The 25550-nt window shown below is 52.7% G+C and overlaps 1 protein-coding gene across 2 annotated transcripts in view; it reads right to left on the minus strand.

Moving 5' to 3' along the window:
* The window catches only part of Dnah17 (dynein, axonemal, heavy chain 17), a 114560-nt gene that overhangs the window by 68601 nt on the left and 20409 nt on the right, over positions 1-25550 (minus strand). For both annotated transcript variants that reach the window (NM_001447228.1, XM_087570969.1), the window contains 17 exon segments: positions 866-973; positions 1545-1670; positions 2665-2817; positions 3312-3438; positions 3730-3821; positions 3913-4260; positions 4997-5119; positions 6793-7041; positions 9136-9288; positions 11466-11552; positions 11684-11800; positions 13479-13701; positions 14173-14342; positions 15184-15438; positions 19712-19894; positions 23049-23192; positions 24655-24795. In NM_001447228.1, coding sequence (NP_001434157.1) covers positions 866-973; positions 1545-1670; positions 2665-2817; positions 3312-3438; positions 3730-3821; positions 3913-4260; positions 4997-5119; positions 6793-7041; positions 9136-9288; positions 11466-11552; positions 11684-11800; positions 13479-13701; positions 14173-14342; positions 15184-15438; positions 19712-19894; positions 23049-23192; positions 24655-24795 — 2799 coding nt within the window.

The raw sequence follows: 25550 nt of genomic DNA on the forward strand, positions 1-25550 counted from the left end.
TGCTCATGGGCACACATGCACACACTCACACACTTATCTTCTAAGATCTATCCAAGAATCTTGAAGGTGAAAAAATACTGCCAAGCCGGCTCAGCAGATAAAGGTGCCTGCTACCGAGCCGGACAACTCCAGTTCCAGTCATGGAAGCAAAGAGTTGACCCCTCCACAAGTCATCTTCTGATCTCCTCATGCAAACTGAGATGCACGTGTACACACACACACACACACACACACACACACACACAGAGAGAGAGAGAGAGAGAGAGAGAGAGAGAGAGAGAGAGGAGAGAGAGACAGACAGGAGAGAGGGAGGGAGAGGGGGAGAGAGAGAGAGAGAAAGAGAGAAGTGTAAAGAGAAAAAGAAAACAGTGTTGGTATCTGGTTTCTGAGGACACACTGTAGGAAGAGTTCTGTATTGCTGAGGTGAATACAGAGCTCCACCTTGGAGGAGGGGCCTGTGCTGACTACTTCTAAGGCAGTTTGACTCAAGCTATAGTCATTTCAAAGAGAAGGTCTCAACTGAGAAAATGCACCAGATTAGCCTGTGGTTCATTCCCTTAATTAGGCTAGGTCTGCTGTAGGTGGGGCCGCCCCTGGCCTGAGGGTCCTGGGCTAGCGGAGCAAGCCTTGAGGAGCAAGCTTGTAAGCAGTGACCCTCCATGGCCTCTGCTTCAGTTTCTGCCTCCAGGTTCCCGCCCTGACTTCCTGGATGATAGACTACAAGTTGTGAGCTGCAGCCTGTAATAAACCCTTTCCTCCCCAAGTTGCTTTAGGTCATGGATTTTATCACAGCGATAGGAACCTTAATCAAGACAGGGGGATTCTGGCTACTGCCTGGCGGTTTGGGGGCCCAGAGTCCCCAAACCTGCTTTTTGTTGTAGTCTTTGATGGCGTTTTCATATCCTTCCTCCAGCCTTGCGAACGCCAGGCCCACCTCAGTCGTCCACCAGATCTGCGTGCATGTCAGCGCCACCTGGAAACCACCCAGGAGAAACTGTTCTTTATGGATAATAAGACGAGGTCATAGCCAGGTGGGGCGGCGCACACCTTCAATCCCAGCACTGGGGAGGCAGAGGCAGGTGGATCTCTGAGTGTGAGGCCAGCCTGGTCTACAGAGTGAGTTCTGGGAAAGCCAGGGCTACACAGAGAAACCCTGTCTTGAACCCCCACTTCCACCCCCAACTCCCTGCATAAAAGAAAAGAAAACGATGAGGCCATGAGGCTGGACAGACGGCTTAGTGGTTAAGAGCACTGGCTGCTCTTCCAGAGGACTTGGGTTTGATTTCCTACACCCATGTGGATGCTCACAACCATCTTTTAACTCCAGTTCCTGGGGATATGGCGCCCTCTTGTGGCCACTGTGGGGCACTGCACATGTGGCACACAACATACACACAGGCAAAAACACCCATCCACATAAAATAAAGAGAATTAAAAAAAAAAAAAAAGGAGCTTATGTTAAGCTGTTAAACCCATTCCCATCAGACAAGAGGGTAACCCAGGGCCTGGAGCCATGCTGCAGTGGGTCCCCATCCGTTCCAGACCTGGGCCGGGTAGTCAAAGATCCATTGCTCCCTGGGCTTCTCCTCGTAAGTCACCACAGCTTCTGGGATTTCGTGGCGCAACGTGGCACACATTCGGTCCAGCACTCGATTCAGCCACACTTCCACCTGGGGAAAGACCTCACACTGACCTCACAGCTGTAGCTCATCCCAGTGACTGTTACACCTGAGACGGATGGAGCCACCCTGCCTGTCCTGGCCTCCGTACAGTGCAGTCCTTTCCCAGCAAAGCAGTTGGCCACCTGGGTCCTCCACCTGGGTCCTCCACCTGGGTCCGCCACCTGGGTCGGCCACCTGGGTCCGCCACCTGTGCTGAGCTTCACCCACGCCCCTCTCTAAACAGACCACCATCGCTGACCTATGGCTACCCTTGTAGCTTCCTCCCTGTGACCGAACACATCCCGGGTCCAGAAGCAGTTTTGGGTACATAGGCAGCGAGGCAGAAGGTACTCTGATTCAACTTTTCAAGAAAACCCCTTTGTAGCCATCTTATGGGTTTTCGTGATGGGCATGCACACGTTCAAAATCAGGGATTAACAACCAAACTCCCCCTCCACCTGGACCCACAAGCGAATTGTCGGTGCTCAGCCAGAATTCTGAGCCTCTTATTTTAGTGCCTGCTGCCCTTGTTGTGTGTCTGTCTACTCTATTCCTTTGCTTTGCTTCTAAATAATTCCCCCCCCCACACCCCCGCCTGCTGGTTTTATCACTTGTGTGAGAGCTTCAACTCTTTGAACAAGACGCCAAGGACTTGGAAGCTCCGTCTAGGCAGCAGACTGCCAGTAACATGTCTGTCAGGGGCGAAGATGCTAATGTTTCCCATAGAGCAGTGAAAAAATGACCCACCTGTGCTGGCGAGATGCCTCAGTGGGTAAGGGCACTTGTGGCATGACTCTAGTGACCTAGGTTTGATACCTGGAATCCCCATAAGATGGGAGGAGAGAACCATGTCCGCAAAATTGTCCTCTTGACCTCCACTTGCATATGACTTCCCCCGACCCCAACACAAATAACTACATTTATGCATCGGATAAAAAGAGGTTCCCAAGAATTTCCTTGAGAGGTGGATGACCAGATGACAGCCCCTCCCCGCAAGGCTCACCTGCCCCGAGAGGTCACACTCCTTATCGAAGTCCATGTATTCGTCTTCCTTGCTGTACATCCCCAGCCCGACCTTGATCGGGTTTCCGCTAGCATCAAGGCGGAACTTGAGCTTACACAGACTGTCGAAGAGTTTGGACAGGTGGCGGCTCACCTGGGGGAGGTGCCCTAGCGTTACTGGTGGCTCTGGGCTCCTTTGGATGCTTTTAACCCTCCTCTCTCCTATCCTTTCTCTTTTGCCTTTGGAATATTTGTCTCATGTCTTTGACTGATGCTAACGGACGAAGCCACAGGCTTGGGTGAGAATCAGCCTTGGGGAGGATACAGTTGCCAGGGCCTTTGTTGAGGCTTCCAGTGCGTGTATCCCCCCTCGCCCCCTGTGTCTTTCTTTCTGAGAAGCTATGGGGAAACGTCTTCCTAGATCCCAGGGTCTGTGTCAGGGCAAAGGCCATGAGGACCACACGGAGGCCTGCTCAGTGTGTCTTTCAGATGTCCACGGAGCCTCCCAACTTCTGACCCATTACAAAGAAGGAAAACAAGCAGGGTGGAGTCGACTGACTGACCCGTAGCCAAGGAATACACTGTGGGCTTGTCCTCCAGCTGAGGGCTCCTGGGCGCAGGGGTTTATACCGCCACCGCCCTGCCTACCTCCACGGGATCGTTTCCGTTGGAGAGAATGTCCAGCAGGTCAGCGGAGGAGACGAAGTAGAACCGTGGGAACGCCAGCCTCTTGGTCTCCAGATATTCAGCCAACGCCTTTTCACACACAGCCAAGCTAAGGGGAAGGAGGGGAAGGGGACTGGTGGGTCCTTCTCTGTAGGGCTCTTGGCCAGTCCATGCTCTAAGCTTACTGAGGGCATCTAGTTTTTCTCCACAGACCCAATTGGTCTCCAGATGTCCCCATCCTCCACCAACCACCTCCGATCACACAGGGATGTGTGTGGGTGTGTCCTAATCCACCTCAGGGATGGAATATTATTAGCCTGTAACCTGTGACTTTGCACAGCAGGTGGCGCATGACCTGCCCTGTCAACGCCTCAGCTGGACCGATGGGGTGAGGACCCACCTCTTCTTCAGCCTCTCTAGTTTGTCGTAGAGGCCCGGCTTGTTGGTGGCTTCCACCACGTTTGGTGTTTTCACAGCATCCTCCATCAGGGCCTGGCAGTGGGGGAGAAGGGAGGGCAGAAGTATTGGAGCCCATGTCCTCCACCGCAGCCATTTCCAGGAAACGCCCATTGTCCGAGCTCACCTTGAATTCCTGGTCGATGGAGTCGAAGCGCCTGGAGTCCTCTGGTAGCTGAGCTCTGATGTCTTCGGAGCCAATGAAGATGCTCTCCAGGTGGCTCCAGGTCCTTTGGACCTCAAACCAGATGGAGATGACGGAGTCCGCTGTGGACAACTTCTGCTGCCAGCTGGTCACCTCCTTCAGGAAGTGGGACAGGTACTTGGACATCATCAGGTTCTGCAGCTGCACCTGGTTGTCCTCCAGGGTCTCCACCAGCAGTTCGTCGGACTTGAGCAACATGGTGCCTGTCCGTGGGTGTAACTCGTGCTCAAATTCCATGGTGCTCCAGGTGCTATCCAGAGTTTTCAGAACCTTTCAGGGGGATGGACAGAGAGGGTGCCCTGAGTGTAAGATGTTCACCCACTGGCTCAAGTGTCTGTGCACTTGGCCGCTACCTCATGCTGCCGTTTGGGAAGGTTTAGGAGCCGGAGGAAGTGGATCACTTGAGGTTGTATGAAGAACCGCCCACTTCCGGTTCACTGTGGATTCAATGTGACCAGCAGTTTCCCACTCCTGCTGACAAGCTTTCCCCTGTGGGGAACTGCACCCCCTCATCAAGCCAGAACAACCCCTTCCGTCGGCCTTCAGTTGCTCCCTCAGGTAGTTTGTTGTAGCAGTGAGAAAGGTGATTCCATTCACAAGCGTAGAGCATTGCCCACTGCTCTGGAGCCAACAGGCAACAAGCAGCCTAGAGGTCCACCCACGGGTGGATAGGCAGACAGATGGGTCTCAGGGGGAACACAGGGAGTCCCTGTGCCACACTGTAGACTCAGGTGTCAGACTCTGCAAAGGGTGCCACATTACTGTGTGCTGGGGAGAGGATAGCTGGGATCAGGACAATTTGAAGATACTGAGGTCTGCAGGTTTTGGATGATTTTTCTGTCCTGAGTTGGCAAAAGCAGGCTGCTAGACACAAGCTCCCCCCCACCCCCAAACAAATCAGCATGTCAGAGGCTGTCTGAGGTCAGCTCCTCACAGCCACAGATTCTGTCAGCCAGTCCCAGGATCCTCTGGTGGAGAAGAACCACTTTACTGCAATGGTTCCTACCTTCTCCATCCCAGACTCCTTTACGGCCTTGTCTACAATGTTGCGGACCTCATCCTCATACTTGTGGAGGTTCAGCTGGAGCAAATCTGCCAGTGTGGTTTCTTCGGACATTTCAAACTTTACCTAGGGAGAAACCAGACATGGTGTTTCACAGGCGTCCAGGCGAACAGCAGCGGCAGGAAATGGGCCTCTGAGCGCAGCCTTGGCTACTGGGCCAAGCTTTGATCTGTGACTAGGTGGCTCCATGATCCAGGACCATCCCTTTTCAAATCCTCACCTTTTTCTTTATAAAACTGTAAGCACAGGACCCTCTGGAGTCGGGTAAAAAGCATACACCAGAACACAAGTTCACTGAGAGTGCTGGTTCTCAATCTTCCTAATGCTGCAACCCTTTAGGGCAGTTCATCATGCCAGAATCGATGCCTAGGGAGATTTCCTATCCTTGGAAATTTTGGGGGTGCTAGGAATTGAGTTGGGACACTAAAGGGAGGTCAGAGGAGCAAGCTCACCGACTCCTGCCTTCCTATGCCATATGGATGGTCAATTATAGTCAGAACTGGCTATAACATGCGGGGCCTGGTGTGAAAAGAATACCCAGGGCCTTTGAAGGTGAATGAGTGCCAAGATCACCGCAGCCAATACCAACCTGCCAGACCAGGCGTGTCCATTAGAGCAATAGCCGCTTAATTGCTACAAAGTAACCAACCATGTTTGGACAGGATTTGAGGCCTACCCTACAAGGGGAAACTTAAGCCTGTTATCTTAGTCCATGGCTGGGGAGGTCATAGGCCATGGGGGAACAAACTACTCGTTTTGGTAAATGGACCCGGTGTCATGCTGCCTTCTAAATATTTACGAGTATACCAGGCGGTGAGTGCTGCTCTCTGTCTGCCAGGGAAGCTTCTGCGGGCAGTGGGCAGTGGTTAGTGGGGCGACCCATAACTGGCCAGTGGACTGACAAGGATTGGCGGTCCGATGCTCAGTCTAAGTGGGACACCTGTACCATCCCCTCCAAAGCTCCACGAGCATGGAGAGGGTGGGTGTGGAAAGAACGCAGTGGGTAGAGGATGGGAAGGATGCTGGAGAGAGTCTTCTGGATGTGGTGTGGCTGCCGCACCTCCGAACTCAACGGTCCCAGGGATTACGCATGAGGCTTGCACAAGATCAAGCCAGTGAAATGTCTGGCTCAGTGGGGGAGGCGGGTCACAAGGCCACACAGGGATTGATGGCTGCCGGTGGAAGGAGAGTCATTTTCTTCACTGGTGCGGTCTTCAGTGGTAAGTTACTTTCGCTCAAGTTAAATGATAACCCCAACTCGTGGTCACGGATGTACCCTGTGTGCCCCTGGCTAAACTCAGTGAGCCCCTGGCTAAACTCAGTGAGCCACAATAAAGCAAAAAACAAACAAATAGGGGTTGGGGATTTAGCTCAGTGGTAGAGCACTTGCCTAGCAAGCGCAAGGCCCTGGGTTCGGTCCCCAGCTCCGGAAAAAAAAAAAAAGAAAAACAAAACAAAACAAAACAAACAAACAAACAAACAAAAAAAGACATGAAAGTAAAGGAGGGCTTAGGAAGAAGAAAGGGTCTGGTGAGAGTAGGAGGGAAAAATGATTTTACACTGTATACCTGAAAGAATTTAGAGACAGATAACAGCTGAGCTGAAGGCAAGCACAGGCTCTCTGACCTCTGAGCCCCGTGTTACACTCACGCATCGACAACCTACCTAGGCAGCTCAGGCTAGCCCAACTCAGGGCTGGCTGGTTGCCAGCAGCCTTCCCTCCCTCTACCCCCACCTACCTGAGTGGCCTGCATGAGTTGTTGCCAGTGGCGTTCGCGGATGGCGGGGTTCTGCAGCTCGCTCACAGCGCGCAGGGATGTGATCATGTTTTTCACGGTGTTGTCCAGTCCCACAAAAGCATCCCAGGCTTTCATCTCCTTGTCCAAAGACCTCACGTCCTTGGCAAACTTTTTACAGTCAATATCCATCTGCTCCACATTGATGTCCTTCCACTTGGTGGTCTTCCAGTCATCGATGCTGGTGTTGACCTGTAGAGAGCACGAGAGACAGAGAGAGACAGAGAGCCCTGTCACCCCCCATCCTATCTCAGCAGGAGGCTATACTTGCTGTTGGAGGCTGTGGGGACACAAGATACAATGTACTTTTTATGGGGACACAAGATACAATGTACTTTTTATGGGGACACAAGATACAATGTACTTTTTATGGGGACACAAGATACAATGTACTTTTTTTTTCTTTTTTTTGGAGGTGGGGACCGAACCCAGGGCCTTGCGCTTGCTAGGCAAGCGCTCTACCACTGAGCTAAATCCCCAACCCCACAATGTACTTATTTTTAAACTCAAAGTGTTACATTAAGACAAACTCCATTAAAAATAAAAGCTGCCGGGCAGAGATTCAAATTCCTCTAGGATCAGCACTTCTTGAACTCACACTGGCAATCTCCTTATCAACAGCACCACCCTGAATCCGCCCTGGAAGAACAGGGGGCGGAGCTTCAATCTCTCAGAGGGAAGCCAGGACCCCCTTGCACTAAGAGGAAAGCTCCACCCGACCTGACCTTGCTAGGTGTGCTCGCCTGATGGATTTGACATCTTCAATACTTTGCCTGGCTGAAATAATTTGGACTGTGTGCTTGTTGGGTCTTTTGAGACCCTAGACCCATTTCTTACAGGGAGATGTGCCCTGTGGTGGGACATTTCGAACTGAAATCCAATGTTGGAAAAAGGAGAGAACCAAAAGCTGTGCCATAAAAGCCTCGGTTTAAAAGAAGAACAGCTAAGGTGTTTGCTGGTAAAAGCCTGTGCTGCAGGCCTTACTAGTGGTTGGCAAGATTTGGCTTGCTGTCCTTTTGGGAATGACCCTGTAACTCGCCTCAGCCAGGACATGTGTGTGAGCCAGGCCTGGCTTCCAGGCAGGAGCCCGGATTGCCAACACTTGGCTCATTGTGTCCTTTGCCCACCTTGTCAATCACGCTGATACACAGCCTGGACTAGTGGACTTACCTGTGACGGGCAGCTATCTGGAGCAAGAGCAGACAGACACATTTTGTTGTTGTTGTTCAAAAACATCTCTGAGACCTGAGGCCTTCGCCTGCACAGGACTCAATGACTCAATGGCCCTGCCTCCCTGGCAGGTCTGAGACTCTGCATCTGACAGCCGATTGGCTGGCTGTTTCTGCCTTTTCCTGAGCCTACCCTGCGTGCTTGCGCACATGGTACCTCCTGGGCCAGGCTCCCCTTAGTGGTTTCTGTTAAAGGAGATGTGGCCCTCATCTGCTGCCAAAGTTTGCAAGAAATTTAGAGCCCCAGGTCTCCAGACTGTGGTGTTTTGCTCTAACGGAGTCCCAGGTGGCTTTGGCTGGCTTGGAACCCGAGTTGCCACCCAGGCTGTCCTTGCCTTGAACTTCCTACTGTTTGTCCCTGCCTCCCCGGAGCTGGGATTGTGGGGTGCAGCACTGAACCTGGCACATACATTCCTTACTATCTCCCAGACATGAGATGGCACTCAGGAACTCACAGCCCTCAAGGACCACAGGAGATCTGGCCTTTCAACAATCTGTCATGGGCTGTGTGTGTGTGTGTGTGGGAGCCATACTCCTTAATGGCTCTGATAAGTTGCCTTTGTTAGAGTAAGCCACCTCCTCCCACCCCACCCCCCAAATTAAAAAAAGTATGGCAGTAGGAGGGAGCTTACTGAGAATGTTGGAGGGAGTCTTGGGGAGGTAATAGGAGGAAAATGAGGGTACAAATAAATTCTAAAAGAGGAGAGATGTGAGAGAGAATGACAGGTACAGGAGACAGGGGAGAGAGGCCTGACAGGAGGGAGGCGGAGCATGAGGGAGGCGGGACAGGCAGGAGGCGGGGCAGGCGGGAGACAGCAGGTGGAGGGAGGTGATAGTGTAGAGCCACTGCTGCATTCTTTTTTTTTTTTTTTTTTTTGGTTCTTTTTTTTTCGGAGCTGGGGACCGAACCCAGGGCCTTGCGCTTCCTAGGTAAGCGCTCTACCGCTGAGCTAAATCCCCAGCCCCTACTGCGGCATTCTTATAGCCAGAGGTCCTCCCTGTGCAGAGCCACGTGCAGAGTCCCCAGCCCTGTCCCACGAGGCCTGGCCTGCCTCACCATGACGATCATGTCCCAGAGCTCCTTCAGCAGGCGGACCTCCTTGTGGCAAGCCTTCAGCTGCTTGTAGTCTGGCACTGTGACCTCGAACAGGCTGCCAGACTTGCACAGCGCCTCCATCACACCCTCCATGGCCGAGATGCTCTTTTGTTGCTGGGAGGGGAGGGGAGAGGACATCAATGGCTGCCCCAGCCTGGGTGTCCCCACCCTGCCCCCATTCCTGCCTTCTTGGTCTCTTTTCTCCACTATGCCCCAGTAAATCTTCTCTGTCCTCTAGCTGCGTCTCCTCCCACGCCCACCCCCAGTGTATACAGTCCACCTGATCCCTGCTTGACCAAGAGACCAGTGCTCCAGCCAAGATGGCAGCTGCCCTCTGTGATCCCCCTCTTTCTGGAGAGGAGGCTCATTAGATGAAGACTTGAATTTGTGTGGTTGGCTTGGGCACAGCTATGACAAGAATCCCATTACCTCAGACCCAGGGGCATGGCAAGGCCTTTCTCCAGGTCAGGCTTGGGGAGATGGTAATGTTTTTCCTGGTCCATGTAGGATGTTGACAGTGTGTGCGGAAAATACCAACCACAGTCCCCTCCTTTCTTCTCTCCTCTCTGCTCTCTCCTCCCCTCTACTCTCTCTTGTCTCCTCTCCCTCCTCCCCTCCTCTCTCCTCCTCCCTCCTCCCCTCTAGTCTCCTCCTTTCCCTCCTTCCCACTCCTTTCTCCCTCCTCCACTCCTCCCTCCTCCCCTCTAGTCTCCTCCTTTCCCTCCTCCCCACTCCTTCCTCCCTTCTCTACTCCTCCCTCCTCCCCTCTACTCTCCTCCCTTGTCTTCTCTCCCTCCTCCCTCCTTCCTCCTCCCCTCCTCCTTTGTCTTCTCTCCCTCCTCCCTTCTCCCTTTCTTCCTCTTCCCTCCTCCCCTCCCTTTTCTTCCTCCTTCCCTCCTCCCTCCTCCTCTCTTCTTCCTCCCTCCTCCCCTCCAGTCTCCTCCCTTGTCTCCTCTCCTTCCCCTTCCCTCCTCCCTTCTTCCCTCCTCCCCTCCTCCTGGATGTTTACAGCCTAGACTGCTCACCTACAGAGACCCTCTGTGGAGATGAGCTTAAATTCATCTCCTCATTTGGCTGTATACAATGAACCTGCCTCCTCGATGCAGACTCTACAATAAATGTATTGAGTTTCTGGGCTGTCGCGTCCTCACCAGAGTGCACAGTGCACCTGACCCCAGCTTTTCTATCTACACCTCCGTTTTTCATCCCCTGAAGCCCCAGTTAGGTCGCTCCCTGGGCTGTGTAGGTCACGGCACATCTAGGCTGGCTTTTACTCATTAGTTTGTTTTTGAGGTTGGGTCTCATGTAGCCCAGGATAGCCTAAACTTTCTACGAAGCTGAAGCTATCCTTGAAGACCTGACCCCCTTGTTTGTCTCTCCCAGGAGTCGAGATGCCCAGTGCGTACCACCACAGCCTGCTGGGGTTGCAAACCTCACTCCCTCTGGGTTCATCTCCCAACACCCATTGCTTCCAAACCATAGTTCTATCTTACTAGAAATGAGAAAAGCAGCATGGTGCTGCTTTAAGGAAAGAAAAAAGTAGCATGGAGATTGTGGCTCAGGGAGAGTGACGCGAAATGGCCATGAAGAAAAGGGAGAACCTTGATTTTAGGAGTTCAGGGCAGAGAGAGACAATGTGAGGTGACTTGAAGGAGCTTGTGGTGCTCACGTCTGCCCAGTGAACCGAGGTCCCAGGGGCCGGCCCCTGGGGTGGGTACAAAAGGCCTGCTGAACTCAGAGCTGACCCAGGCTCTGAGAACCTCTATGTCTGCCCTAGGAGGATCTACGCTGGCTTGGCAAGACACCAGACCATGCCCCGGGGAGAGGGCATCCTACACTTGGGTAGTGAGAACGGAGTGTGTGTGTGTGTGTGTGTGTGTGTGTGTGTGTGTGTGTGTGTGTGTCTAAAACCTGGAGGCTGGAGGAGGGGGACAAGAGGTGACAGGAAACTGCTTCACAGAAACCACGAAACCACCCTGAGGGGAAAGGGCAGCCCCTGAGGCTTGCCGGATGCTCATGTGGCCATGGGTAGTTGTTGCCCTGAGATTGCTTTCTAAGCTGTGTGGCAGAATGGAGGCTGAGTGGCTGGGAGGGAGGATGCCCGAGTCTGCCTGTCCACGTGTGTACATCCACGCACATGCACACAGACGAGTCCCATGCCCACACGGTGCCTGGCCTTGCAGTCAGTCCCATTAAGCCATGTTTCCACTTGCGAGAGTAAAGGCTTAAAAGACCAGCATGCTGAGGGGTTCCTAGAGCTGCCACAGGGACCCCACCACGGTGGTAAGTACCTTATTCAGGGACTTGTAGGGGTCGGGGTCGCTGAAGGTGAAGGGGGCATCACGTCTGAACTTCTCTCTGAACTCGTGCTGCTTGAGCTGTGAGAGAGCAGGGGATAGAGGGTGGGGGAGGGAGGTCACACCATGGCTGGCTCTGAGCATCCCAGCGGGCTGCGCCCACACCCATGCTCCCAGCCCTGGCCTCCACTCCCCAGCCTAGCCCAGGCTACCTCAAACTGCTGACACTTGCGCCTCAGGATGTTAACCTCGTTGGCCTGGAGTGGCGCCACATTCTGCTTCACCTGAATGGCCAGTTTCTTGGTGTTGGTCCACTGCTCTGGAAGCTCCTGTGGGAGGCGAAGGCCAGGGGAGGGGGGGGTGTCTGCCTCCATTTTGCCATTGGGGTTATTTAAGTATTTAACGTGTTGAGTGTTTGCATGCACACAGTGCCCAGAGAGGTCAGAGGAGGATGCTGGGCCTCTGGAACAGGAGTTACAGGCAGCTGTGAGCTGCCACCTGAGTGCTGAAAACTGAAAACAAGTCCTCTGCAAAAGTAGCGAGGCCGTTTCCTGAGCCCCCATCTCTCCCGTTCTAGAACGCTCTGCTGAGACACCGACCGAAGGCCCAGGAGAGACTTTTAAAGTAATACGAATTGCTCATGCTGTCCCCAGCCAGCCCCACAATGGCAGAGCCAGCAGCTCAGTGAGCTCTGCCAACCAGACCTTCCTCTACCTTTCGCAGTGTTCATCAGCCTGAACCCATCCGTAGTGTGTGTGTGCTGTGCATGTGTGACCACGCAGATGTGCATGCGTATGCATGCGTGTGCACGCGTGTATGGATGTACAGGTGCACATGAGTGCCTTAGTGTGCGTTTATGCATGTGCGAGCATGCGTGCACCTCTGTAGGTGCCTTTATGCACGTGTGTGAGTGTGAACACCTGTATGCACATTACATTTGCGCACGTGTGCCTCCACACCGGTGTATAAGTTTTAAGCCTTTTATCATGGGCAGAGGTCCGGGTAATTTCCACCCTCAGGAAATATTTAAAGAAAACAACTTTACCACCCAGGCCACTGAACCTCCCTGATCAGGAGAAGACAGATGCTCCTCTATGACCTACTGTTATGCGGCACCCTCATATCCCAGCTCTACCCCTGCATGGCCTGGGAACCCCTAAGGACTGGTCACAGGCTTCCGAGCCCTTTGGCTTCAACTGGATCTTGAACAGGGTGGTTGGGGCAGGCACAGGCCTGTTGCTTGGGGTTCAGACCTGAGAGACTCTGGGGTAGGCCCCCTTATAGCATAGGGCCACCCTGCTAACTGCATGGCAGGGCCATGGGTCCATGGCTCCTTGTCCCTTGTTGCTCCTGAGCCATGGGTCTGGGCCTAGCTAGAGTTGGTGCATACAAACAGGGGAGCGGACCTCATGCAGCTGGGAAATAGGACTGATGGTTGGAAGGAGGGGGAGAGAGAGGGGGAGGAGAGGGGGAGAGGGATACTGGGAAGGAGGTAAAGAGAGAGGGAGAGAAGGAGGGAGGGAGGGAAGCTGAGGGGCTTGGGAAAACAAGCAGTCAGGCACAGCTGGGGCTGGGGGTGGCTCCTTGGAGGCCCTCCAGAGGGCCTTCCCCCATCCTGCTCAGCCTACAGCTCAGCCAGCATAGACTTCTATCATGTTGACAATGGCTGTCATGTGAGCAGTGGATGGTCGGGCATAGGCAGCCTCCCGTGGCCCCCTGCAGTCACTCATCTCCAGGGCCTCTCACTGTTCCAGTCACCATCACCTTTCACATTCATCTGAGGTGTGTGACCTCCACATTCAGAGTGAGAGGTGAGCCGTGGAGATGGCCTTAACCCCACGAATCCATCAGAAGGCTCTTGCCAGCCTCGGGGACCACCTTGGCCCTTGCTCGTTCTGCAGGACCGACCTCGACACGCCCAGCCTCCCCCCCCCGGGGGGGGGATCCAGAGTCTCCTGGGTGTCTAGCCTGCAGTGACCTGCCTGGCACAGCCCTGTTGGGACCCACCTGCAGCTTCAAGTAGGTCTCCTCCGGCATCTCCTCCCCGTAGGACTTGAGCAGTTCGATGGTTTGCTTCAGGGGTTCGAACATGCTGTCGGTGGCCACCTGCCTCTCCTTGACCTTCATTAGGTGCCCCATAACCTCCACCAGTCCGTCATAGTCTCCCTCCTTGAGTGGCTTCTTTAGGCCAGTCCGGGTGACACCCATGAAGCTTTCCAGATCGGCAAGGCTGCAGGATGAGGGGACTTGGTGAGGCTCCTCCTCAGGAACCTCAAGGTCGTCCTCGAAAGGACGCTTGACTGCCATGCAGGGCATCACTGGGAGAGGGGCAGCCACTGCCCGCGTAGAGTCCCCTCAGCCTAGATGTCGCCAGGATCCTGTTGGCATAGACCAGGTTGATCCTCGAGCGCTATCTTGGAAGTCACAGCCCAGGACAGCCAGCCCCACCGGGTGGGCTCAGCTAGAGAGCATGCTCACATTGCTGTAGATGAGATGAGCCTCATGCTACAACCAAGGCTCCAGGCTTTGTTGCAGAGCCTGACAGGTGCTTCACCCTCCTGCCTGCCCTGCTTGGGCCACGACGCCCAACCACGTGTGTGAAGGCCAAAGGCTACGAGTACGAATCCCCTGGCGTTTCTCCCAGGCTGCCCAGGTCCCCAGGGAGACCCTAGTGTCGTCACAGCAGCAGGGACAGCCTTACCTGTTGATCACATGGTCGCTCAGATATCGTTTGAACAGGAGACTCCAGCGCTTGATGGTGTTGAGCAAGGCCTGCTTGAAGGGGCGGCAGTCGCACTGCAGCCAGCCGTGGAAAACCTTGGTGTTCTCGCACCTGGACACCTCCTCGTACAGCTTCTCATAGGAGTCAATCTACCCAACACAGCCATGGGCTCCATCAGCCATGGCTGGCTGTCCCCCCACGAGCCGGCGCTGCTTTCTGTCTGACTGTGAAGGGCAGACAGGTGGCCCAGGGCGCAGCTCAAGAGAGGCCCGAGACTCCGATACCTGTTTGCCCTTGTCCCAACACCCCAGAGCTCCTACCATCCCCACCTCTAGAAAGGGACAGGTGGACAGAAGAGGACGGGATCGGATGACTACGGCAAGGCTTCTGGAGCAGAAGGGGATTCCCAAATGTGGCCCTTAACTCATGGGAGCACTTGCAGACTTTGGGCCATCCCATCTTCCTTCTCAGTGGTGTGGGGGAGGAGAGGGCTCCTCCTCATTGTGCCCAAGACCAGTCTGGAGATCTGGAGAGACTGGATTGCTTCAGTTTCTAGATTCCCAATGCCCTGACACTCGAGCTCTTGCTTACCCTGGAGGCTGATTCTTAGACCGCAGACCCTGTCACCTGGAGCGGACCTGAGTGTGGGGCTCCCAACACCTCTTATCTGGCTCTTGGGGACTCTTATGCTCAGGATGGGACACCAGCCAGCTCAGCAAAGTGCCCTCGCCTGAGCTAACCAAAGCCATTCACACTACAAGTCTGGTAGATCCTGCTGAGGGCTCTTCTCTCCCTGGCTGCCTCCTGGGACACTGGTGCTCCCCCCTTGTGGTGTGGTGCGGTAAGGCATGTTATCCCCCCGCCCTGGCCTCACCAGGAGCAAATATAAAACCGACATGACAATCAGGCCACCTGACTTTGAGGCCTGGGGGGGTCGCCCAACCAGAGGACGAAGGAGATGACAGGGGAGGACGACAGGACCGTACACACCTGCTGCTGGAACTGAGCCAGGGTGGGTTGTGTCTTGGGGATGGTGTCGTCAATCTTGGTGTCCAGCTCCTCGGGGGTGGGCGCGTGCCCGAAGATGAGGAAGTTCTTCATAAACTCTTGAAGGTCATCCACCCAGAGGTAGGAGTACCTCTCGAAGGAGTCCTGGTACTCCTCGGCCACCTTCATGGCCCCGATGACCAGGCTGGACAATTCTTCCCGCATCTCGATGAGGTCTGTGATATCCTCCAGGTCTGACTGTAGGGGTGGGAGTGGGGACAAAGGTTGGGTCATTTGTCTTCAGGAGAGACAGACTTGCCCCTGGTCTGTTGGATCCCAAGGTGGCTTGGGTGACAGCTCATCCATTGTGCATCCCCGTGGACCTTGGCTGTGTACCATGTGCTCGGATTGACAACGGGGGACAGAGAGCGGGCTCAGAGCAGGCTCACGCCGACTGCTGGGGGTGGGAGGAGACGGGGGTGGACATTTGTAAAATAACAAACCCAGAAAACTACCCTCTAGCTAGATCTCAGTAAATGGTGCCTGGTCGATTATGAGGCCTTTAAGTTCCTCGGTAGATTCTGTTCAGGTCTGCAGTTCAAACTCACTTCCGGGCCTAGCCCTGCTTCTGGCTGGTAACGCTACAGGAAGCGGTTTTCTGTATCCAGGCCATTTCTACATGTTTACTCGTTTCTTGCATGTTTGTTTTGATCTCGATGCCTTCTGCCCTTCATTAGCTCTTGTTGTACACATTTAATCTTCTAATGAGAGTTAGGGGGAGGGGAGCAACCACAGAACCGAGGCATTGGCTTGACGGAAGAGCTTGATGAGCACAGATCTGGGACGGGTCAGTCGGTCAGGGAGGGGCTGGCTCTGGCTGAGCCCTTGGCTATCCTGTTGAGCTCGTGGCTCTCTACGAGGGGCAGACTCTCTCAGGATGGTAAGGGTTTTTGTTTTTTGTTTTGCTTTATTCGGGTTTTAAAAAAGATTGTACTTTCTATTTATGTGTGGGTTCAGGTGTGGCTGTGTCTCTCTGTCCCGCCACAGAACCCAAACTCAGGACGGGCTCACAGGAAGACTGGGATTTCACTCAGAGCCCCTGTATGATTGTGAGCAGTGTGTCTTGGTTCTATGGTTGACGTGCCCCCTGCTCCTCATGCCAAGCCTCAGACGTCTCTGCACACCACATCCCTGGGGTACAGAGCAAATGGGAGGTTGTTCGGAAGTGGCTCTGCCCAGGTTTGCACCATTCTGTAAAGAATGAAATCCACCTCTAGGAGGAGACCTGCCCTTGTTAATGGCTAATCCAATGGTTGTGGTGGTGGTGGTGGTGGTGGTGTGTGTGTGTGTGTGTGTGTGTGATGGTTAGGGACCTGGCTGGGAAGGTAGATCAGGTACCTTTCCCTCCTAGAATTCCTGCCCCTCTTGTGTAGTCTCCATGAGCTGAGCCACCATGAGACTGGGCTGGGTCTGCCCACCTATCAGGCTCAGAGAGGAGAAATTGTTTCTTTTGCTTCTTTTTCTCTCAGAGGGAGATTGGAGCTTAAGTATGCCTAAACCCCTTACCTTGGGGGTCCTCTTTCTAAAGAGCACCCCCACACTAGCTGCAGTCTGGTGCTGCCCCCACACCCAGACACCTCATCTCAAGTTTCGTGGCTGGTTTTCTCTCCTCCGTTCTCCCGGCAGCTGCACAAGTCCCCGGTTGCCTGGTTGCCTTCCCCGAGGTTTTTCTTTCTGACCCCAGTCAGTTGTCCTCCAGAGTCTGTCTGAGTCTGTTCTTTGCCCCTGAACTTCTGTTTTTGTTGTCCTTAAATTCCTTTATCAGTGAGACAATTAAGAACCCTGCGGGGGGTGGGGGTGGGGGAGGACGTGCTGGGGCTCCCCAAGGTTTCGGGCAACACTCTTTTCCTGCCTTTTCTCATTGGCAGTGAAGAGGAACCACATCTTATACCCAAAGTAGGAGCAGTCTCAAGGTGGCCATGTGGGCTGCAGGCTGTGTATACCAGGTCTGCTCCTCTTAGGGCACTGAGAGGACAGGGAGGAAGGCCCGCAACTACTCTAGGCATAGAAGGTGAGATGACCAGGCACCTGTAGTTGGTTGGTCCGGACCCTTCTAAAGTGAGCTGTGGGGGGTGGAAGCACGGGGGACGTGGTCCTGGCATGCTGGCCTGAAGCCTTCTGTCTGTTTCAAGCTAACACCGGCACTTCCGGTCTTGAGATGTGGTCAGTTCCAGGAGGTGACTGGTGTCAGATTTTTCTCTTTCACTTCCATGGCAGAGTCAGAGTGGGCTGAGCAGAGGGACTTGCTGTCTGGCCTGGCTGGGATGGACCAGCCTGGGGCTTCCCGGGAGCTCTCCTGCAAGGTTGCCCAATTCCCTAGGTTCCTGTGGTTTTAGACAGGTGTCCTGGCTAACGCTGTTTCTTCTGCTCTGATGATGTCACATCCAGTGTCCCAAGGGTGCAGCTTTCAGATTCTCAGCTGCTATGCTGGAGCCTTTGGGAAGTAGCCATGGCCCAGCTGTCTGACTCTGAGCACGAGCTACCGTGTCAGACTCAGGCTGTCCTGGCTGCAGCCTTTGGACAGATCTCAACAATGGTCCCTTCAGGTCTGCAATGTCCTGCTTGGGTGCCCTTGGGCTTGGGACACAGGACAGCTTTATCCATATCTGTTATCAGCCTGTTTTTATGAGACTAGAGGGGGTGTGGGAGGGATCATGTACTTTGGGTCACTTGCTTGTCTAGTGTCTGTGTCACTGGTGGCAAACTCAGTTCTGAACTCTGGGACAGACTACTGTGTGTTCCAGGCATGCTGGCTGTGGCTCAGAAATAGTAGGCCATTTTATCTGCCTGTTTGGTTTGGAACGCCATCCCACAATGGGGGTGGGTCTCCTGGCAGTGCTTCTCAGAAGCTTGACTTCCCGGGGGAGTGAGCGTTTTCCTCCTGTGTCCTCACTGCAGAGACATGCTCATACACACACAGAAGCATGCGTGTGCACACAGACATGTGCACACACACAACACCTCATTTCAGCTACTTGTTGGTACCGAGAACCCACCCCTCTGGACAGTGCCAGTGAGGTGGAAACCTAGGAAAGGAAACATCTCCATGCTGGGTAGCTATTCTCCAGGATGAAAGATCCCTTCTCCAAGGAGACTGCCACGGGATTCAGAAAGTAGAGGAAACTCACAAGGGCCAGGAAACTCCTGACACGGGATCCACAAGGCTGGACCCCTGTTCATGTGAGCGGTAACTGCTGTCAAGAAGACACTCTGGTGGGCTGCCTGCAATTCCTGCAGGTTGTTCCAGGGATGCAGCTTTTGTGAGGTGTCACCCATACTTGGGAGGCTTTCCAGTGACATGGCTGCCTCCAAGCAACCCACGACCCTGACAGTAACCTTAGCAAACTCATTGGTTCACTAAGCTAGATTTGGGTGGGGTAGGCTCTCTAGGTTACTGCTTGTACTCTGAGGTGAACACATTTGATCATCTCCCCAGGAAAAGTCACAGTGTCCCCTTCATGCATCTGCCCTCACATGCATTCTCTCTAGTATGGCTGCCACTAGTAGGCACTCATACCCACAGAAAGGCTGGCTTCTGTCTAAGCCTCTGAGATCACATTAGAAACAGTGGCCCAGCCTCTCACAGGTTGGCTTCCTGGTCTGGCTTATCAGATGTGACTGGGGACTGATGCTAACAGACAGCTCTAGTCTGGGATGAATACCAAAACTCTCTCCAATTTGTATTTTACTGTACAAACAAATGCTCTAGTAGCATGCCTGCTCTCCAAGTTCGGACTCTTGTGCCCAGAATCTGATCAGGCTTGGGAATCAACATGCCCAGGATCAGGCATGTGGGGAAGGTAGCAGACAGCATTTTTAAGAGTTAATCTCTGTTGTTGGCTTTAGAGTCACCTCTGGGTGTGGCTATGAAAACGTCTAGTGGGGCTGTGGGGCTGAACTCTGGTGGAAAGACTCACCCCAAATGCAGGCAGTACCATTCCCAGACTGGGCATCAGGGAGAAAGCCCGTTGAGTCCCAGGATTCACTGTTCTCTGCTTCCTGACTGAAGACACACTGTGACTAGCCACCTCACGCTCCTATTACTAACTCATTCCCACTGGAGTCAACCATACTCTCAAGCTATGATCTGCAACAAAATAGTTTGCTTTTCTCTCTTTACAGTTGCTTTTCTTGGGTGCTCTGTCTCAGTAGTAAGAAAAAAAGAACTAATCTGGGACACTTGTCAAGACTGCCCCAGTACATGAGGAAGAAGGAGAGCCAGGCAAGCCCCAGAAAAGAGGACATTTGGAAGGGCAGATTGGGGAGGGGGAGAGAAAGAGAGAGAGAGAGAGAGAGAGAGAGAGAGAGAGAGAGAGAGAGAGAGGGCCTTTGGGCCTGGGAACCCAAGAGAATAGCAACCACAGACTATCACCTTCTGAACTGTCATCATCACTCTCTGTAGAGCTAGGCCAACATTTGGCTGGCGCCCAAACAGGGAAATGCCAAAAGCCAGTAAGAGATCAAGACTGACCTTGTAGTTTATTCTGCCCTTGGCCAGGCGAGGGATGAGCCTGGCCACATTGTAGAGGTCATTGATCAAGCCCTCGATCAGTGACAGGAAGCTGTCCTCGTCACCCATCTCCAGAGTTGGATTGAAGGTCAGCCCATCTTCATCCAGCTCCATACGTATCTCAAACAGGGGAGCGATATTCTCCTGAAACGAGTTCCCAGGGGCTTAGTACCTTGGCTGGTACTAAATGACACCCAGGTTGCCCACTCCAGGTTCCGACTAATGTGTAGCTATCTCCTGCTGGTGCAAACCAGCAGTTCAGACCACTTCAGCCAGATGCACAACCATGGGCTCAAGGCCAGCCAAGAGTTGGCTGGGGAAGAGCAGGGGTTGGAGCAGGTAGATCACCAAGCTCAATGCTGCCAATCACCATAGAGTCACTTCACATAAAACCAGGGCTATCGTTTCAGAGGGTGAGACAATGGCAGCCCTCACTACTTGCTTGGCAAGCCCTTATATGCCCACATATAAGGGCTTATAGCCACTCCATGTCTTAATGCCTCTGGTGAGGCTGCAAAGCTATAGTATAGCAACCCCATTTGTCAGGAGATGCTATCAAGGTTTACTCTGGGGGCTCTTCTCACTAAACCAGTGCCTCTCTGGTTATGTGCTATGGCCTGCAATTGGCTAGACTGTCCTTTCTTTGACCACCTTGGACTCAACTCAGGCCCCCTCGTAGCTGTGACTGACAGACTCTGAGCACCCCAAGTTCTCTATGATGAGGAGAGCTGTTTATTGGTATTGTAAAGTCCTACGGGGTATATAGATGGTTAGTCATCACGAAGGATGGTCAGGCTTTTCTGAACACTAACCCAGAGGCTGCCTCCTGCCATGGGGCCACTGGGAACTCTCTGGAAGTGTTAAGGAAGGACCTTTGTGGTGTTGATGGCCACTCCACTTCTCTGCTGCTGTCACCTTTACTGTAGACATTTAGCAATAGTGTGGGGTTGCCTTGTGAGCCTATGGTTGGGACCAATGCCTGCCTGCACCAGCAGAATTTTAGGTCTGCAAATTTGTCATGGCTGTGGTTGATGCGAATTGCCCAATGAGCCCATGTGATGGGCAGACTTCTGGTCATGGGGGTGGACTCTAAATGGACTTGAGCCTGCAAGTTTGTACTTTTTTGCATTTTCTTTTTCCTCCAGGAAATGCTGCTTCAGAAGGGCCCCTCGTTGACCTTAGGCCGTGAGCTGCATAGACTTTGGTTGTCTGTAACTTACCCAGACTCAGGTATTCTGCTACAGCAGCCGGAAACATACTAAAGGCAATTACAGACCAGCAATGGAGATGTGTACCAGGTTCATACATGACCCATCTGCCTTCTATGGTTGCAGGAGGCCCTCCTGAGGCTACCACTCTGTCCTTCGCTGGCTGGGTGGGTCTTTGCCTTTTCTTACTGGCAGCATTTGGGAACTGATGTGTTACAGCATGGAACTGAACTGTCCCCCAGTGTAGTAGTGTTTGGAGATGATGGGACCTGGAGAACTCTGACTTCTTTAGTGGACCTAAATCTGTTGATAGATTTGTAGTTTGAGGGGAAAGGGTTTCCTTATGAAGGAGAGCTTCTCCTTATTATCTAGCTGCCAAGGTGAGCCGCCTCGCTCTATTACCCGCTCCCTGCTATTCTCACCACAGCCTGGGAACAACAGACTGAAATCTTTATTCTTTGAAGTTGCTTTTGAAGTTCTCAGGTGTTTTGTCATAGCAAGGAATTCTGACTGGTAGACATTGTAACTAGGCACTAGTGGTGACTAGTATACAATGTAACAAGGCACTGGTGCAGACTAGTATACATTGTAACAAGGCACTGGTGTGTGGGGACCCTGAAAGGCAGCCTGGTTGCTGGTTGAGCTAAGGCTAGAAACCCTGGTGACCCTGAAGGGATGGTAGGCAATTTGCCTGACTCCCAGGAAACCAGGCCCCTATCACTAACCACAGCCCTCCATAGATTTGTGGCCATCAGTCACGTAAAGACAACACCCCAAGCCCCTCCACGGGTAGAGGATGTGATCACAGGTCATGTAGGCTCAAGATAGATCTCCATTATGAGGTACCTAAAGTCCTGGAGGCTTAGCCAATAATCCTTCCTTCTCAGACACTCCTCCCTACAAAAGATATTTAATCTCAGGCCTACCCTGAGAAGTGGGGTACGGTTTTACTCATCCACCTTCTCCCATGACAGTAAATGTCTTAAAACCATGGACTGCCTCTTTTCATCGGGATCCATTGTGGGGAGCCAAAGAGAAGGCCTTTGCCTACAGTGTCCCCATCTAATCTCCCATAGAAGGCCTCCCTGTGCTCCCAGCAATGGCCACCACCAAGCCAAACCAAGCTCACCACCATCAAGCCAAAGACTACCCAGGCAAGACCAGCCGGAGCTTCCTTCTTTCCCCCTCAGCCCCAGGCTAGTTCCAGCTCATGGACCCCCACTCCATTCTCAGGTCATCCATGGCTTCCAGCTCCACCTGAATGCCCAAGGGCCTGAGATCCTGAGTGCCCTGGCCTCCTTGGAGGCCTGGAGGGACCTCTGAGCCAGCTCCAGCTGTGTTCTGCACCTTAGACTATGCTTCCCCACCCCTGGAGGGGTATCCTGCAGCTTCCATACAGCCCAATACTGGCCTAACAGTGTAGGGTAAGCATGATCAAACTTCCTGCATCCTGCCTCCCCAAGCGGCCATGCCCTGTGGTGGAGTAGACATGGGACCCACACAACCCTACACTGGTACTGACTGGTAGACATTGTAACAAGGCACTGGTGCTGACTGGTAGACATTGTAACAAGGCACTGGTGCTGACTGGTAGACATTGCAACAAGGTATGGGTAGGGAGGACATCCTCCCCTTGGAGAACACAACTCAGCGGAACTCACCACCACACCTTGTATACAGAGAGGTGAAGCTTAGCTACTAACATTGTTGGGAAGAGCCCCCTCGGCCATTGCCACAAGAGGGGTCACAGGTGCCTAGTATAGCTTGGCAGCATGGCGGGAGCATTTTCTCAGATCTGCTTAGATACTCTACAGTGCATTGGGGCTATGGCAGATCTTGGGTGACTGGCTGTCCTGAGGGTCTGGGATTGGCTGCTCTCTGGCATAGCAGGACCTTTAGTTTTAAAACCAGGGCAAGCTGGCTACCACAAACAGACTTTAATTAAGTCTGTTAATCCATAAAACAGCCCGTACTTTCATCAGGCAAACCTGAAGTGTAGATTCCAACACAGATCTTGCTTTTACACACACACACACACACACACACACACACACACACACACACACACACACACACACACAGTAACTTACATCCATAGTCATGTTGTCCATTAAGTAATTTAGAGATTTGCGGATGAAGCGGTCAAACTCATCTAAGACCATGGCGTCAATATAGTTGACATAATCCTTCCAGGGCTGGCTGGTTGTATCTGCTTTGAACAGTTCTGCATTTTCCTGCACACAGATGCACACCATTGGCTGTGACTTCATTGGCCCGCCACTTAGCTCTCTGTTCAACCTATCCCATGCTAGGCTGCATCACCCCTGCCTTGGTCTTCTTGGTCTACAGACCCTCAAAGCAGATGCTTTAAGCCCCTTGAATATGTTGGGCTCCTTCCCATAGAAGGCTTCATGCACTAGACTTCCTGCCATTCCTGGAAGACGAGCCTTCTCATCTTTTAGCTCTCAACTCAGGTGTCACCTCCTCGTAAGGCTGTCCTTGAACACCCACTATTGGTCTTGGGTGGAGATTTCTATCCCTGCTCCCACCCACATTTTCTTTAGTAGCCTGCTGTTTATGCCATGATGGTACAAGTGACAGCCCTCAGTTATCTTGTTTTCGGTCTGTACCTTCCCTTGATGACCATGTTTGTGACAAAGAGCTTAGATTATCCTTTCTGCAATTGGACTCTGACACAGAACAGTACCTGGGACAGAAGTGGTAAAGGGCTCAATGCCCTTCCCTGAGGATGAACAGATGGACAGGGGTGTTGACGAATGGGTCAACAAATTGGTGAATGGATGAGTGGGTGGATGGATGGATGCATGGATTGATGGATGGATGGATAACTGGGTGGATGGATGGATAGATGTATCATGAGTGGATATTGGGGATAAATAAAGAGGTAGATGAAGGTATGGATGGATGGAGAAGTATCTAAAGGTTGGGAGAAGGACAAATGGATGAATCTGTAAGACACCGAGTGCTCTAGGTGAACATGAAGATCAATGTAACTCAGCCTGTATTCTCAGGCAAAGGAGATAGGTGTCAGAATTCCAAGGTAACTTTAGTGTGGGGCAGAAAGAAATGGTTCAAATGGCTGTCACAGCAGTGGACAGACATGGTAACGAAGCTGGGCACTCAGGCAACACAGCATCACTAAAGCTGGCACAGGCAAGTCTGCTCTCCTTGACTCTGCCCATCCCCCCACCCCCGTCATCAGCTTTGCTCCCTGCACTAACTTCTATCAAAGACACCTCACTTTCTAGACACTTAAGCAGGTGCATATCCCATCTGTTCACAGACATGTGCTGGCTGTCATATGCCACATGCACACATGTAGGCTTCTCAGGTCTCATGTGTCCATGTCTACACTCACAAGTGGGGAACCCATGAAGGGTACATGTAAGCCCACAGCGGCCTGTCCCTGTTGGCTTAGGATGAAGATGTCACCAGTGTGTATGGACTTTAATGCAGTCATTGGTGGTGCTCTGGCCACCTTGGTATAGAGCACAGGCACGTAACAACAGGAATTGGGCTTTGAAGCGGTTCTTGGGTCAGTTTGTCTCGCATGAAATCTAACAGACTCTGTGGCTATCAGAACATTTCTCATTAGCCATCAAAATGTTTGGCTACTCCTCTTTTCCTCCATAAAAAGCAAGCAGCTTCCAAAAGACCCCCCAGGGGTTTCCTTACCGTAACCATGGCTTGGATTCTCACACCAGCGTCCTTGACAGCAGCGTAGCGCTTGTTCAGGTTGGCCACCCTGCCGTCCAGGTCCAGCAGGGCTTCCTTCTTGTTGTCCTTCCTTTCAAACAGGGGGTTGGCCGACCACTCCTGGAGGGAAACCACAAAACCAGCCCTTTCAGAGATGGCGCACTTTGTTTGGCCCCTCCTCTGTGCTCTCTTGTGCGTGAGCCTCCCTGTGTCTTGCCAGGCTCTCCCCGTGAAACCTGTGAACTGTGAGCACCTGTGTATAACTCCTTGAGGGGAGTCCTTGGGGCATGAGTATGTCATTCATATGAAAACTGAATTCAAAACAGAAAACTGTGACAAGTGGTGGCTTTGTTTTTCCTCTCAAGTTTTTTAATTTTTTGGTTTTTTTCTATTTTTTTAAAAAAAGATTTATCTTATTTATGTGAGTACACTGTTGCTGTCTTCAGACACACCAGAAGAGGGCATTGGATTCCACAACAGATGGTTGTGAGTTACCATGCGGTTGCTGGGAATTGAACTCAGGACCTCTGGAAGAGCAGTCGGTGTTCTTAACCACTGAGCCATCTCTCCAGCCCACATTTTGTTTCTTTTTTTTTTGTTGTTCTTTTTTTTTTCGGAGCTGGGGACTGAACCCAGGGCCTTGCGCTTCCTAGGCAAGCGCTCTACCACTGAGCTAAATCCCCAACCCCCAAATTTTGTTTCTTAATGTATAGGTATGTGTGTGCACCTACTTGTCTATATGTGCGCCACATGTGTGTAGTGCCCACGGAACAGAAGAATGTGTTGGGTTCCCCCGGGACTGGAATAAGAAGGCACCCAGTGTGCGTGCTGGAGACAGAACCCAGATCCTCTGCTGATGTAGCATTTGCTCTTAT

Source organism: Rattus norvegicus, chromosome 10 (genome assembly GCF_021556685.1).
Source record: "Rattus norvegicus strain SHRSP/BbbUtx chromosome 10, alternate assembly SHRSP_T2T, whole genome shotgun sequence".
Taxonomy (NCBI): domain Eukaryota; kingdom Metazoa; phylum Chordata; class Mammalia; order Rodentia; family Muridae; genus Rattus; species Rattus norvegicus.